The sequence below is a fragment of the Ranitomeya imitator genome, chromosome 3, assembly GCF_032444005.1.
Source record: "Ranitomeya imitator isolate aRanImi1 chromosome 3, aRanImi1.pri, whole genome shotgun sequence".
Lineage (NCBI taxonomy): Eukaryota > Metazoa > Chordata > Amphibia > Anura > Dendrobatidae > Ranitomeya > Ranitomeya imitator.
In genome coordinates this window covers 243,490,154-243,507,712 of record NC_091284.1, presented here as the reverse complement: position 1 = coordinate 243,507,712, position 17,559 = coordinate 243,490,154, and the positions used below count along the sequence as shown (strand labels likewise).

The following is a 17,559-nucleotide window of genomic DNA, read 5'->3' as shown; positions in this document are numbered from 1 at the left end:
CACTGGAATTCTCCTGTCCTATAGCTGCAACAATAGAAAGGAAAAAAGAAAACTTAAAATTATTCTCATCACAAGGTCTTTATCTCCCCTGTCTTCTGAAGTCTCCAACTTGGTCAGTTAAGCGAGTCAGCTGAGGATCTCGGTTGGACCTCCATACACAGTAGTCGGAGTTGCCTTAATTGAATTACAGCTGTCTCTTCCTTATATTAGGGAGCAGATGCAACCACAGAGAACAACACTCACACACACAGAGAAGTCAGCTATAAATAGAAAGGGTTCTCCAAACTTTATTTAATTGCACATGCTTCAATATCCAAAATGTCATGAAACTAAATTCATGTCATGCAAATGCAAAGAAGTAACGTTATAAACTGAAACTATTATTATAGCTATAAGACAAAAGCATGGCTTCAGACATAATTCAATTAACAATGGCATAAAAACATATTTTGCATGTAAATATAGCCTTTACATAGAAAAATTATCAAAAAACAATATTCATTGAATTATACCAAGAAAGATTACGGTCTGGATGACATGTCAAAAAAAGCTATGCATTTAAACACCTAAGAAAAGGTAACATAACTTAATTAAAGAGTACAAAGTGAAGTACAAGGTCTTAAAATGGCAACCAATCTAATCAAATCATATGACTTCTGCAGCCAATCAGAATGGCAGCCATAACTGTTTGTGTCACATGACTGCTAGAGTACACAGCTTTGAAATCAGACCAAGGGTACTGGTCTCGGAAGTAAGATAATTGAATTTTTAACTCAATTCTGCAGAGTGAAGTTGTTAATAAGAGGTCCGTCAGTCATAACCCTTTTCCTATGTAAAATTGCTATAATCATAAGAATAGAATGTAGGCTCTCTTGTAATAAATATTTGCTTACACATCATTTAATTATTCCTTTCCCCAATATTTTGTTTCTGCCATGATAGTAAATTTCTCATCTGAAAAGATTTGGAACACTGCTTGAGTGCTAGGACTCAAGGCTGAATAGGAGCAAGCTAAAACTATCCTGGCTTCGCTCATGTTGGCTGTCACGTTGGTCAATGTCATTGTGTAGATCCACATGACATTTTCAAATCCAAAAAGTGCTACATACATAATAACCAATACGATGACAGCTCTGGAAGCTTTGTATTCTGCAGTCCTCCCTTGGCCTCTGTCTGAGCTGCGATTCCCTTTGATTGATCTTTCATGATGAATTAATCGGTACACAATGTAACTGCTTGCTATTGCCATCAACCCTACAAACAGAAAATCTCTAAATACAAATATTACTCCATTAATATAATAGGCATAATAAGTCTGATAGTCCATATCACAATAAATTAAGTGTAGTGAGTAAATAGAGGTTGTAGCAATGTAGTTAGACTGTGCATTCTTAAGAGTAGAGTAATGTATAACTAGATTGCAGCACAAAATCTACTATATAAAGCTGAATGTGTGTGTATGTCCGGGATTGGCATCTGCACCGTCGCAGCTACAGCCACAAAATTTTGCACAGTCACACGTCTGGACCCTGAGAGCGTCATAGGCTACGTTGTGAGGCAAAATTTTAACCCCGCGCGTTCCAATTCACCAAACAATTTTGCCCCTATCTACATAATGGGGAAAAAAGTGAAAGGAAAAGTGTTGGAGGCGTCGCAGCTACAGAAACAAAATTTTGCACAGTCACACATCTGGACCCCGAGAGCGTCATAGGCTATGTTGTGAGGTGAAATTTTAACCCCGCGCTTTCCAATTCACCAAACAATTTTGCCCCTATCTACATAATGGGGAAAAAAGTGAAAGGAAAAGTGTTGGGAGGCGTCGCAGCTACAGCCACAAAATTTTGCACAGTCACACGTCTGGACCCCGAGAGCGTCATAGGCTATATTGTGAGGCGAAATTTTAACCCCGCGCTTTCCAATTCACCAAACAATTTTGCCCCTATCTACATAATGGGGAAAAAAGTGAAAGGAAAAGTGTTGGGAGGCGTCGCAGCTACAGAAACAAAATTTTGCACAGTCACACGTCTGGACCCTGAGAGCGTCATAGGCTACGTTGTGAGGTGAAATTTTAACCCCGCGCTTTCCAATTCACCGAACTATTTTTCCCCTATCTACATAATGGGGAAAAGTGAAAGGAAAAGTGTTGGAGGCAAATTGACAGCTGCCAGATGTGAACAAGGGGGACTTAAAGAATGAGAGCAATGGCGCCAAAGAGTATATACCGATCAGTTGCTAAGGTGGGGCTCCGACATGAGATACTCACCACACATGGGGATATGAACACACACACAAAATGCGCCACACACTACCACGTGCTTGAACACATATACCACCCTCAGCACACATTTCACCACACATACACCAACCTCGCCACATAAAAGTCGAAACACAAAAGTCGCCGCTCAAAACTCACCACGCGCAAAACTCGCCACATGCAAATACTAGGCTCACGCAAAACTCGCCACAAGTGCAAAACTCACCTCATGGAAAACTCGCCACACGCAAAACTTGCACACACGGAAAAATTGCCACATGCACAAAATTTGCAACACATGCAAAAGTTGCCTCACACAAAACTTGCACATACTCAAAAGGCACCAGACATAAAACTCACCACGCGCAAAACTCGCCATGCGCAAAACTTGCTGCACACAACTTGCTACACTAACCTGTTACATGCAACTCGACACACAAAAAGTTACTACACGCATGTTGCCACACAAAACTCAACACACACAACTTGACAAACGAAACTCACCCTAAAACACACACAAGTCTGGTATTAGCCTTCAAAAATAAAAATCTGATTAATAAGCAGACAAACTACAAGAGCAACAAATGTACCATATAGGAAATACAGCAGCTGTCAGTCACATGACCTGTCTATTATGTGTATGTGTGAGCTAATATATACTGCCAGGGGGAGGGCTTCCTGTTGGCTGGGAATTTATCAGGCTGCCAATTTATCTTACAAATACTGAGGTAAAAATACTGAGCAAATAACGTGTTAACGAGGTCTAATACAGGAGATCACACAGGTATATACTATATACAGGGGAGATGACACACAGATATATACTATATACTATATACAGGAGAGATAACACACAGGTATATACTATATAGAGGAGGAGATGACATACAGGTACATACTATATACAGGAGGAGATGACATACAGGTATGTACGAAATACAGGAGGAGATGACACACAGGTATATACTATATACAGGAGCAGATTACCTACAGGTATATACTATATACAGGAGGAGATGACATACAGGTATATGCTATATATAGAAGATGACATACAGGTATATACTATATACAGGAGGAGATGACACACAGATATATACTATATACAGGGGAGATGACACACATGTATATACTATATACAGGAGGAGATGACATACAGGTATATACTATATATAGAAGGAGATGACATACAGGTTTATACTATATATAGGAGGAGATGACATACAGGTTTATACTATATATAGGAGGAGATGACATACAGGTATATACTATATATAGGAGGAGATGACATACAGGTATATACTATATACAGGGGAGATGACACACAGGTATATACTATATACAGGGGAGATGACACACAGCAGGTATATACTATATACAGGGGAGATGACATACAGATATATACTATATACAGGAGATGACATACAGGTGTATACTATATATAAGGGAGATGACAAACATGTATATACGGAGGTGAAAATGAGAGGTGTGAGGTGAAAATGAAAAGGTGTGAGTGCAAAATGAGAGGAGTAAGGGAAAATAGTGTAGTGATCGGAAAATGACAGATGTGAGGTCGAAATGACAAGTGTTAGGGGGGAATGAGAGGAGTGAGGGAGAAAATGAGAGGTGTGAGGGAGAAAATGAGAGATGTGAGGGGGAAAATGAGAGGCGTGATGGGAAAATAAGAGAAGTGACGTGCTATAACTAACCACAGATATTTGCTATGCCCAGGCAACGCCGGGCTCTTCAGCTAGTCTAATATATAAAGCTGAATGTGTGTGTGTGTGTGTGTGTATGTGTGTATGTCCGGGATTGGCATCTGCACCGTCGCAGCTACAGCCACAAAATTTTGCACAGTCACACGTCTGGACCCCGAGAGCGTCATAGGCTATGTTGTAAGGCAAATTTTAACCCCGCGTGTTCCAATTCACCAAAAATTTTGGCCCTATCTACATAATGGGAAAAAATGAAAGGGAGAGTGTAGGAGGCAAATTGACAGCTGCCAGATGTGAACAAAGGGGACTTAAAGAATGAGAGCGATGGCGCCAAAGAGTATATACCGTACAGTTGCTAAGGTGGGGCCCCGACATGGGATACTCACCACACACGGGGATATGAACACACACAAAATGCGCCACACACTACCATGTGCTTGAACAGATATTACCCTCAGCACACATTTCACCACAAATACACCAACCTCGCCACATAAAAGTTGAAACACAAAAGTCGCCACTCAAAACTCGCCACGCGCAGAACTCGCCACGCGCAGAACTCGCCACATGCAAAAACTAGGCTCTTGCAAAACTCGCCACAAGTGCAAAACTCACCTCATGGAAAACTCGCCACACGCAAAACTTGCACACGCGGAAAAATTGCCACATGCACAAAAGTTGCAACACATGCAAAAGTTGCCTCACACAAAACTTGCACATACTCAAAAGGCACCACACATAAAACTCGCCACGCGCAAAACTCGCCATGCGCAAAACTTGCTGCACACAACTTGCTACACTAACCTGTCACATGCAACTCGACACACAAAAAGTTCGTACACGCATGTTGCCACACAAAACTCATCTCACAAAAGTCGCTACATGCATGTCGCCACACGTGTTATGATAAGGTAATTCAGTACCACAATGGACATAGAGGTCAGAGCACATACAGTGACCTGACAATAACCCAAAAACATAGAACGAGCTCTTAGACGTGGGAACTCTGCTGACCGCAATCCCTAATCCTCTCCAACCACATTAGAGACAGCCGTGGATTGCGCCTAACGCTCCCTATGCAACTCGGCACAGCCTGAGAAACTAGCTAGCCTGAAGATAGAAAATAAGCCTACCTTGCCTCAGAGAAATACCCCAAAGGAAAAGGCAGCCCCCACATATAATGACTGTGAGTAAGATGAAAAGACAAACGTAGAGGTGAAATAGATTTAGCAAAGTGAGGCCCGACTTTCTGAACAGAGCGAGGATAGGAAAGGTAACTATGCGGTCAACACAAAACCCTACAAAAACCACGCAAAGGGGGCAAAAAGACCCTCCGTACCGAACTAACGGCACGGAGGTACACCCTCTGCGTCCCAGAGCTTCCAGCAAGCTAGAAAAAACAAATAGACAAGCTGGACAGAAAAAACAGCAAACAAAATAGCAAAGCGGAACTTAGCTATGCAGAGCAGCAGGCCACAGGAACGATCCAGGAGGAAACAGGTCCAATACTAGAACATTGACTGGAGGCCAGGATCAAAGCACTAGGTGGAGTTAAATAGAGCAGCACCTAACGACTTCACCACATCACCTGAGGAAGGAAACTCAGAAGCCACAGTACCACTCTCCTCCACCAACGGAAGCTCACAGAGAGAATCAGCCGAAGTACCACTTGTGACCACAGGAGGGAGCTCTGCCACAGAATTCACAACACACACTCAACTCAACACACACAACTTGACAAACGAAACTCGCCCTAAAACACACACAAGTCTGGTATTATCCTTCAAAAATAAAAATCTGATTAATAAGCAGACAAACTACAACAAATGTACCATATAGGAAATACGGCAGCTGTCAGTCACATGACCTGTCTATTATGTGTATGTGTGAGCTAATATATACTGCCAGGGGGAGGGCTTCCTGTTGGCTGGGGATTTATCAGGCTGCCAATTTAGCTTACAAATACTGAGGTAAAAATACTGAGCAAATAACGTGTGAACGAGGTCTAATACAGGAGGAGATGACACACAGGTATATACTATATACAGGGGAGATGACACACAGATATATACTATATACAGGAGAGATGACACACAGGTATATACTATATAGAGGAGGAGATGACATACAGGTACATATATATACAGGAGGAGATGACATACAGGTATATACTATATAGAGGAGGAGATGACATACAGGTATATGCTATATATAGAAGATGACATGCAGGTATATACTATATACAGGAGGAGATGACACACAGATATATACTATATACAGGGGAGATGACACACAGGTATATACTATATACAGGAGGAGATGACATACAGGTATATGCTATATATAGAAGATGACATGCAGGTATATACTATATACAGGAGGAGATGACACACAGATATATACTATATACAGGGGAGATGACACACAGGTATATACTATAAACCGGAGGAGATGACATACAGGTATATACTATATATAGAAGGAGATGACATTCAGGTATATACTATATATAGGGGAGATGACACACAGCAGGTATATACTATATGCAGGGGAGATGACATACAGGTATATACTATATACAGGAGATGACATACAGATGTATACTATATATAAGGGAGATGACAAACATGTATATACTGAGGTAATGAGGTGAAAATGAGAGGTGTGAGGTGAAAATGAAAAGGTGTGAGTGCAAAATGAGAGGAGTGAGGAAAAATAGTGGAGTGATCAGAAAATGACAGATGTGAGGTTGAAATGACAAGTGTTAGAGGGGAATGAGAGGAGTGAGGGAGAAAATGAGAGATGTGAGGGGGAAAATGAGAGGCGTGATGGGAAAATAAGAGAAGTGAGGTGCTATAACTAACCACAGATATTTACTATGCCCAGGCAACGCCGGGCTCTTCAGCTAGTAATTATAATAATTGTCATTTGTCAGTACATTGTGTGTCAATGTTTGCTTGAAATATATCCAGTGTTTGGCTGATGGGGCGATAAGGATACATTGATGGCAGCTGAGGAGGCTGGTGATGCAGATAGACATGGCCCTGCTCACTCGGTATGTATATAGGAAAATCTGGCATCTTGTGTCATCCATTAGGTTTTTTATGCCTAAAGCATGAAGGAACTGGGGGATGATCCGTGATATTACTATAAGGAGATTCATTACAACGAATGCCATGAGAATTGTGTTTGTTGCTAAAAGTTTTTTCTCGTTTATTTTGATGAAGGTAAACTTTAAGAAAATAAAGAGATTTCCCGGAATTCCAGTCACTATCATCATGAAAAAGCCAAAGGCCTTAAGGACAAGGTAGATATTCAACATCTGTAATTGAAAAAAAATGTATTGTTAACATTTCTAACAAACATTGGTTTCTATGGTTGTTTTTTCTAAATACACTCAATATGCTAATGAGTAAATTGTTCTTTTTGTCTTTTCACATTTACATAAACATTTACTATTTACTTACCTAATTAATTACTTACTCCAGGGTAATTTCCCATTGCTGTGATCCTAGGTTTTGTCTGTTAATGAACACAGTGTGAATTTGCACACATACCAACAGGTCTTTCGGCCTATTTCATTGATTTTGCTTTAGTTCATTGTACTCTATATATGGTGGTGTGGCTCACACTTTTTGTAAGGTGGGTCTGGTCTATGTAGCCTTTCATGGGCAGGTGCAAAGCAGTCAGGCCTGGGTCCTGCTCTGCCCTCGTCTATTGAGCCATGCTGACACATAGAGATGTGAAATGCTAGAGATAGGACCATCGTGATTGGGTACGCCTTGTTGAGGTGGGATGGCTTTTACATTTTTTTTTATCAAAATAGTGTCAACCAAGTACGCTATGTTATTTACATGTTCTATTACTGTGTTGTTACCTACTTACTTACAGCACTGTATTTGCTCATCATTTTTATCCTAGGGTATGTCTGATAAAGTCTACAGTGTGAATGTGCAACTATACATTGCACTTATATCTCATGAGATATTGTACTTTATGATAGAGGTAAAATTTCTTTGATACGACTTGCGTTTACTTGTGAAAAAACGGAAATTTGGCAAAAATTTTGAACATTTTACAATGTTCAAACTTTTAATTTTTATGCCCTAAAATCAGAGAGTCATATCACACAAAATAGTTAATAAATAACATTTCCCACATGTCTAATTTTCATCAGCACAATTTTTGAAACATCATTTTCTTTGTTAGGAAGTTATAAGGGTTAAAATTTGACCAGCGATTTCTCATTTTTACAACAAAATTTGCAAAACCATTTTTTCTTGGGACCACTCACACTTGAAGTGACTTTAAGGGGCCTACATGACAGAAAATACCCAAAAATGACACCATTCTAAAAACTTCACCACTCAAGGAACTCAAAACCTCATTTACGAAGTTTATTAATGCTTCAGGTGCTTCACAGGAATTTTTGGAATATGTAAGGAAAAAATTAACATTTACTTTCACAAAAAAATTCCTTTAGACCTAATTTTTTTTTACTTTTGCAAGGGTAACAGGAGAAAATGGACCATATGTTTTTTTGTGCTATTTCTCTTGAGCATGCAGATACCCGATATGTGGGGGAAATCTACTGTTTGGGCACACGGCAGAGCTTGGAAGGGAAGGAGCGCCAAAAAACAACACAATTTTCCCACAGAAATCTTTTTTAGCTACAAATTTTGTATTTTCACAAGGACAAAAGGAGGAAATGGACCACAAGTTTGTTGTACAATTTCTCCTGAGTTCACCAATACTCCCTATGTGGCAGAAAACTACTTTTGAGGCACAGTGCAAAGCTCAGAAGGAAAGTAGTGCCATAAAACAATGCAGATTTTGCTGCAGTTGTTTGAGAGTGACATGTTACATTGACAGAGCCCCTGAGGTGCCAGAGCAGCATAATCCCCCATAAGTGACCCAATTTTGAAAATTATAACCCTTTGGGAATTTATCTACAGGTGTAGTCACAATTTTGACTCCATGGGTGTTTTCCAGAAACAAGCAGTAGTGGATGTTGATGAGTGAAAATTGCAAACGGCCGTCGTAAAGACCAGTACGTTATGCCCAGCTCATGCTTCTGAAGACACGCACCTGTCAATTAGGCGGGATGTCATCACTACAGAAATGCCAAATGTGGGTGCTAAATGTTGTTTAGGCACACTTTGACTCAGACATTTCGCTTTTCCAGAGCATTTGTGCTACCAGTAATGTAGAAGCGCCCTATCTTTCCTTTAACAGATGACAGATCTGAGTGAGGACTTGCTTTTTTGTGGATTGAGTTGAAGCTTTTATGGGAACATTTTACTTAACGTTTGGGATCACAGTTATCCAGCGCTCTATGCAGACCACTTTCTTTGGTGTTTTCCATCTAAGTCTCTAAGTGATGTGATTCAGATGAAGCCCCCAATGGATCCTTTCACTATAGTGAGGCAGCAGAGTTACTCTGGACTCCGTCTGGCATCTGTTCCATTGTTTCCTTTTTTTCAGAAGTGCACAAAACTGTGGCCGACAGCATTTTTATGCCATCCTAAACAAAAGGACACCGTCAGATTACAGGACGTATGGCGCCCACAGTGCCTCTATCTGCCTCATTATAGGGAATCTTCAGCCAGAGGTTCTGTTTGAGTCACATATTTCAGAGATTTACATGGAAACCCCAGCTTAAGCACTCAGCGCGGAGCGCAGGATAAATGTGCGCCGAGCCTTACTGCTATCTTTGGGAGGCAGAATGAAAAAATTAACAGCAAGTGAAGAATTGGTTTTATTTATTTTTTATGTCGTTCCTCATGCGGTATAAGTGATTAGGCGACTTTATTATTCGGGTTGGTGTGATAACACTGATATCAGATTTATATCGTGTTTTTATGTTTGGCTGCTGTCACACACTAAAAAAATGCTTTTTATTGCGAAAACTAGTTTTTGCATCACCATATTTTGAGAGCTGTAATTTTTTCATATTTTGAGAGCACATGACATTTTTTGATTGCTTTCTATTCTGATTTTTTTTTTGGAGACAGAATAAACAAAAAACAGCAATCCAGGAATTGAGCTTCTGTTTATACCGTTCCACGTGTGGTAAAATTGTTAAAACAGCTTTATTCTTCGGGTCAGTACGATTACCGCGATATCTCATTTTGTCTTTTTATGTTTTGCCGCTTTTACACAATAAAAACTATTTTAAAGAAAAAAATATATTTTTGCATCGCTTTATTCTGAGAGCTATAACTTTTTTATTTTGCTGCTGATGGAGCTTTATGTGGGCCTGTTTTTTGCAGAACAAGATGACGTTTTCTGCGGTACCATTTTTATTTACATCCATCTTTTTTTTATTGCATTTTATTGCCTGTTTTGTTTGGCGGTATGATGATAAAGCATTGTTTTTTGCCTCGTTTTTTATCAATTTTTTTATGGTGTTCACTGAAGGGGTTAACTAGTGGAACAGTTATATAGTACAGATCATTATGGATGCGGCGATACCAAATATATGTACTTTTATTGTTTTTTTATTTACATAACTGTATTTATTGGAAAAATAAACATTATAATATTTTTTTTTACTTTATTACATTGTTCCAGTATGGGACATTACTATTTTACAGCAGATCGCTGATCTGACATTCTGCACAGCAGGATCTGAAAGGCAGGGAAGGAGGCATGCTAGCGCTTGCTCTCAGCAGACGCTCACAAGCCACCTCCCTGCAGGACCCAGAAGAACCCCGTGGCCATCTTGGTGCTGGAGTCTCCATGGAGACCATCAGAACATTGCAATCCCATTGCGTTGTTCTGAGGGAAGCGTGCAGGGAGCCCCCTTCCTGTGCGAAGCTTCTCTGTGCCACTGTCACTACTTACAGCAGCATCAGAGGGGTTAAATGCACACGATCAGTACTTCACAAATCCTTGACGTTGCTGTGGGGTGTCAGCTGTTACATACACCTGACACATACAGCCGACACCCGCACGCGATCACCACGGCTCTCAGTGGGAGGTTGGGCGATCTGTGTGCCACACTACTACTGCTCTAGGAACAAATGCACCTCCCGCAGAGCAGTAGTAGTACGGCGCATGTCGCAAAGGGGTTAAAAGTATAATGGAATCAGCAAGCAGTGCCTAATTTTTGCGTTTGCTATTATGCACAGACTTTTTATGGTTGCCATTGCAGAATTTTTTCAAGGGAAGAAAAGTAAAAGGTAAGGAATGTTTCAAAAAGGATAAAATAGCTCTTTAACATGCACTTCCAAAATAAGTACACAGCATCATCATCAGTCACTGCTAATAGGTGCCATGGAGCAAACCTACAATAGACAGTAGTCTGGAATACAGGATCTGAACAATGTCTCATTGTCATTATTTTATAATCTCAGCATGAACACAAATAGTTTATATGGATATACCATGTAGAAACACATCATTTGCAGTGAAGTAGTTCAAATGTCCAGCATAGTAAGAGTTTATTAAGTTGAAATAAACTGTATGTTAAGTACTATATGCTAAGCTAAGGTCGGAGTCACACTAGCATTGAATATGGACGAGTGCTATGCGAGAAAACATCGCATAGCACTCGGACCACTGTTAATCTATGGGGCAGCTCTCATCACCAAGTTTTTTTTTCGGGCGTATTCAGTCTGTGAGTGAAATCACTTCAAAAACCTGACCGTCACATCCAAACATAGACTAAGTGTGAACAGGTGCTGAACCTAAAGTTGTCAACTCGTATATAGTTAAGTAAATAAGGCAGCACACTGCAGCGCTAAAACATGCAAACATGAAATACGAAAATTGAACTGCATTACTGCACTAGAAATATGAAAAATGAGAGCGTTTAGCGCATAAAAATGGCCAATTTTATGTGTACCTGGTAGCCACATTAGGGCATCTCTCTTATACCAGGTCCTAAACTTGCCTTACCTCGCTGAGAATAAACGTCTCCATCTGAATGGGTACATGTAAAACCTCTTCTTAGACTAAAATTCTCTCTCTCTGTGGAGGGATATTGGACCTGCTGTAATTAAAACACATGTGGCTAGGAGGCGGGTGTCCTCAATCAGAAGGCTAAAGAATACATTTCAAAAACCTGACCGTCACATCCAAACATAGACCAAGTGTGAACAGGTGCTGAACCTAAAGTTGCCAACACGTATATAGTTAAGTAAATAAGGCAGCACACTGCAGCGCTAAAACATGCAAACATGAAATACGAAAATTGAACTGCATTACTGCACTAGAAATATGAAAAATGAGAGCATTTAGCGCATAAAAATGGCCAATTTTATGTGTACCTGGTAGCCACATTAGGGCATCTCTTACATGTACCCATTCAGATGGAGACGTTTATTCTCAGCGAGGAAAGGCAAGTTTAGGACCTGGTATAAGAGAGATGCCCTAATGTGGCTACCAGGTACACATAAAATTGGCCATTTTTATGCGCTAAATGCTCTCATTTTTCATATTTCTAGTGCAGTAATGCAGTTCAATTTTCGTATTTCATGTTTGCATGTTTTAGTGCTGCAGTGTGCTGCCTTATTTACTTAACTATATATGCGTGAAATCACAGCATACTGCGATTGTATGCATATAATGCCCGAGTCTCGCCAATGCAAGAGTATGGGTGTGAGGAGAAAACGGACACCACAAAGACCATCCGTGTAACACATTTTTCTCATTTCAGCCCATAGTGCTATTGAATTCAATGAGGAAAAGCAGTGAGAAATGTAAAGCCATACACATGTCATACGGATTATATGGACACATACCGTATATACTCGAGTATAAGCTGAGATTTTCAGCCCATTTTTTTGGGCTGAAAGTCCCCCTCTCGGTTTATACTCGAGTCATGCCCGGGGGTCGGCACGGGAGGGGGAGCGGGGGCTGTGTAATTATACTTACCTGCTCCCAGCGTGGTCCCTGCAGTCCCTGCTTCTTCCAGTGCTGCAGCTTCTTCCTGTACTGAGCGGTCACATGGCACCACTCATTACAGAAATGAATATGCGGCTCCACCTCCCATAGAGGTGGAGCCGCATATTCATTACTGTATATGAGCTGTAACGCTGCCCGCTCAATACAGGAAGAAGATGCAGCGCCGGGGAAGAAGCAGTGACGCAGCGCCAGGACCAGGTAAGTATACGGGGAGGGGGAGCGCTGCACGATAGTCACCTGCTCCTCGGTCCGGGTGTCGCTCTGTCTTCAGCAGTGTCGCTCAGGTGAGAGGGCGTGGTGACGTAGTCAGTGCGCGCCCTCTGCTGAACATCAGTGCCGAAGACGGAGCCGCACGAGGAGCAGGTAAAAGTGCCCGGGTCCTGAGCGAAGAGAGGTGAGTATGTGATTTCTTTTTTATGGCAGCAAAAGCAAATGGGGCAAGTGGCTGTGCGGAGCATCTTATGGGGCCATAACACTTGTGCAGCATTATAAGGGGCAAGTAGCTGTGCAGAGCATCTGTATGGGGCCATAACACTTGTGCAGCACTATATGGGGCAAGTGGCTGTGCGGAGCATCTGTATTTGTAAAGCGCTGCGGAATATGTTGGCGCTATATAAATAAAAAATTATTATGGGGCCATACTTGTGCAGCATTATAAGGGGCAAGTGACTGTGCGGAGCATCTGTATGGGGCCATACTTGTGCAGCATTATAAGGGGCAAGTGACTGTGCGGAGCATCTGTATGGGGCCATAACACTTGTGCAGCACTATATGGGGCAAGTGGCTGTGCGGAGCATCTGTATGGGGCCATAACACTTGTGCAGCATTATATGGGGCAAGTGACTGTACGGAGCATCTTATGGGGCCATAGCGCTTGTGCAGCACTATATAGGGCAAATATCTCTATGGAGCATCTTATGAGGCCCTTATTACCCTTTATGCAGCATTATATGGGGCATATTTTAATATGGAGCATCTAATGGGGCCCATCAAACTTTATGGAGCATTATACGGGGCTCCTGATTTAATATGGATATTCAAAAACACTTAACCTACTGATGTCTCAATTAATTTTACTTTTATTGGTATCTATTTTTACTTTTGAAATTTACCGGTAGCTGCTGCATTTTCCACCCTAGGCTTATACTCGAGTCATTAAGTTTTCCCAGGTTTTGTGGTAAAATTAGGGGGGTCGGCTTATACTCGGGTTGGCTTATACTCGAGTATATACGGTAGGTGCGAGAAAATCGCATCATCGCATTGCAAATGCATTACACACGGATGACCATACAGAGAACACTTGTGCGACTCTCGGCCATGAAAATCGGACCAATTTTTCATATGTTAAGTGTGACTCCATCCGTATGCATATAAAAATGAATATATCTGCTCTTGAAAAATGAAAAAAAAAATTATTCCTAACAGTAAATAGTGCTAATAGTGATCCAAGGAGAATCAAGTTCAATCTGAATTTCCTGAAATTCGCAGTTCCACACAAATTTCAAACATTCTGTGATTTAATTAGCAAGAATTGTTAAAAAAAATGCCTGATGCCAATTTACATACTGATGAAGACTGTGCTATTGGCATCAGTTATTTATTTGAATTATAGGCTCTTTTTCATTGTCTGTGGCGTTACACCATATTTTGGTGCACTTAAGCTCTAAATTGAATAGTTCTGTCATTGAAAAGTTTTTTCTGATTTATGTTTTGCATTGTTTACTATGAACTATTTATAAAAAATATATACTTTTCGTAATTTATATACTTTATGTGTTTCTGTTTAAATGCTATATAGGAGCTCCAAAGGCTATTGCCTGCAGCAGTACTAATAGATAGTGTTTTTGGACTGTTTCTCAATAATATTGTCTCTGTTTCTGCAATCATGTAGAGACCAAAGAGAGGATACTGATTCCCAACACACAGCTGGACTATAAGATTCCCGGGACATTCAAATCTTCTTCCAAAACAAATCATATACACCAGACCACAAGAACACCCTAATTAAAATCTCAAGGGTGCTAGGATGTAATGTTCAGTGCACAAAAGACAGAAAAATCATATAGAAAAGAACACTACAAGAACCAAATATAAAAATGGAAATACTTTATTTGAACAAAAATAAAATTACACAGTATAAAGAAATAGTAGGGATAACAAGAGAATGAAGAAGATTCGACAAAAAGGTGGCACCACAGTAACAGTATTCGGTACCAAAACCAGTGTAAAGGAGTATAAGCCTATTGGTTAGCTTAGAAAGTGCAAGTGCATTGTGCAAAGAATTCATATCAATATATATAAATATGAAGTAGAACGGCACTAGGGTAGAGTGCATCCAAAACACAGGACTTATGGACGGACAGCTGTGTATTCAGGCGCCACAATCACCGAGGGAACTGGTGCTCTGCACAAATATCCAACAAGCAATCCATACGTAGTAGAGAAGAAGAAAATATGCGGCACTCACCCCAAATTGGCTGTGAAGATTGTGGTCTTTATTGGAGAAAAAATATAAATTACATCCGTCAGGACATCAGGTATGTACGAGGGTGCGGTATAGGAGCTCGGACGACGACCGTTTCGCACACACAGGTGCTTCGACGGGTCCGGAGTGGCAGCGTGTTTCTGTCCATAACAGCACTACCCTCTTACATGCCTCCCTTCTTAATGATGGTTGTCCTCGACCATCACAGAATCAAGGTTGAAACGTACTGAAAGAACATGAAATGCGGAACAGTACCTATAGAGGAGGCAACAAAGGTGTAAAAACAGACAGAGCACACTGTTCTACATATCGGACCGGTGGAACCCCTGCATTAGACCTCTGGGATCTCCGAAGCTCTTGGCTGTCAGGCAAGGCTTGACTATCTTCCAGAGGAACACTTGTTGCAGGAGACATTGTGAGCTCTTTTCCGGTCTCGTCCTCGCATGGCGGTACTGGTACATCCATGGGATCACCGTCTCTGGGCGGCTGAGGACCCCCTACTGTGTCGGGGACGGTCCACCACTCATCATCGATTTGGCCATCAGGCATGACAGATTCAGGAAGTGGAGTGTCACCTTCAGGCGACAATGGCGTCGAACAGACCTCAGACCGGCAAGGCCGCAGCATATCTCTGTGAAGTACTCTAGGGGCGGATGCCCCATTCTCAGTCTGTACCTTGTAGACAGGGCCGTTAACATACACTCACTCGATAACCTTGTTTGGCTGTACTTCCCATCTCTCACTTAGTTTTCCTTTAGGGCGTTTCTCTCTGACCAGCACCCGGTCTCCAGGTTGGAGCGGTAACTCTTGAATCGGTTTGCGGGCCGTGTGTTCTTTTTCTTGCAGTTGCTGACCCGCCAGCCACCGTATCGTTTGCAAATGTTGCCAATGCTCTTTCACCCATGAGGTGAAAGTTCGCTGCATCAGCTCCTCTGGCTGTTCCAGAGGCTGTTGTAGGTCCAGACCAATTCTGGCAGATAGTCTGGCCAACACACCTTCTTATCCTCTTCCAATGTTCTCAGCATCTGAAGCAAGGTTCTGTTTAAGCGTTCGCAAGCTCCATTGCCTTAAGGATGGTAAGGGGTGGTCCGGGACCGCTCGATGCCATACATGCGATACAATTCTTCCATCACCTTGCCTTGGAAACATGAGCCTTGGTCGGAGTGGATGCGCTTTGGGCACCCATACACCCGGATGAAGTCTTGACAGATGGCTCGCGCCGCCGATTCCGCAGTCTGGTTTCTAGTCGGAGTGACTACTGCAAACTTAGAGAAATGATCGGTCATCACCAAACAGTATTGCAGCCCCCAAGCCGAGTGTCCCACGAGGAGATAGTCGATCATCAAGACTTCCAACGGTTCCTTAGTTTGTATGGTCTGGATGGGTGCCCTCTGTTCAGTACTCTTAATGAGGTCACATAGTCGACACTGCCGGCAAACCTCTTCCACCACAAGCTCCAACCGGGGGCAATACACATACCGCTGCAACCATTGGTAGGTCTTTGTGGGGCCGAAGTGTGCTCCGAATTCGTGGGCTTCTTGAGTAGGCTTATGTGGAGTAGCCTTCTTCGAATATCCAGGTCCCCGTTTGGTAAACATAATCTGATCGAGTTCACGTAGGATATTCATTCCCAGTACTACAGGCACATCTTCCTTGACAAGCTCAGGGACTAGCAAGATCCCTTTTCTTCCAACTTCTTGCCCACAGATTCGAATATTCATCCACACGACCCCTGTGACCGGAATTGGTTGATGGTTGGCAGCAAATAAGCGAATCAATGTCTCTTTTTCTGGCTTGGCCAGGTTACTGAAATGCTGCTTGAAGTACGCTTCTGGCATCGTTGTCACTTGTGACCCGGTATCTACCAGGCAATCCACCAGAACTCCTTCAAATTCAGCACGTAGGATGGGGCTCCCAGCGATCAAGTGTTCGTTATGATATGAAGCGGCCTCTCTTCTCGCCTCCCCCGCAGAGTGCCGCACTAATGCGGGGGTTGGTAGTTTAACGGCAGCTTCCGCTGGCCTTGAGTATAGTTCCAATAGTCTCTGGCAAGGTGCCCCCGTCCTCCACACTCCCAGCATTGAATGCCTCCTCCTCGCCGAGGGGTACTTCGAGCCTGTCCTCATGCCGCCGATGCCTGACGGGAGGGGACTTGTTCCCACTGATCCATTGTCGATCGGGCTGAAGAATGGTTG

The 17,559-nt window shown here is 42.0% G+C and overlaps 1 protein-coding gene across 1 annotated transcript; it reads right to left on the bottom strand.

The window, feature by feature from the left end:
• Positions 1-904: 904 nt before the first annotated feature.
• On the bottom strand, positions 905-17,202 carry LOC138671600 (olfactory receptor class A-like protein 1). The gene is made up of 4 exons (XM_069759775.1): positions 17,005-17,202; positions 6,908-7,291; positions 5,361-5,381; positions 905-1,432 (listed from the first exon to the last, which is right to left on the bottom strand). Exons 1-4 carry the CDS (start codon positions 17,200-17,202, stop codon positions 905-907), a joined length of 1,131 nt encoding a protein of 376 aa, XP_069615876.1.
• Between the last annotated feature and the right edge of the window lie 357 nt (positions 17,203-17,559).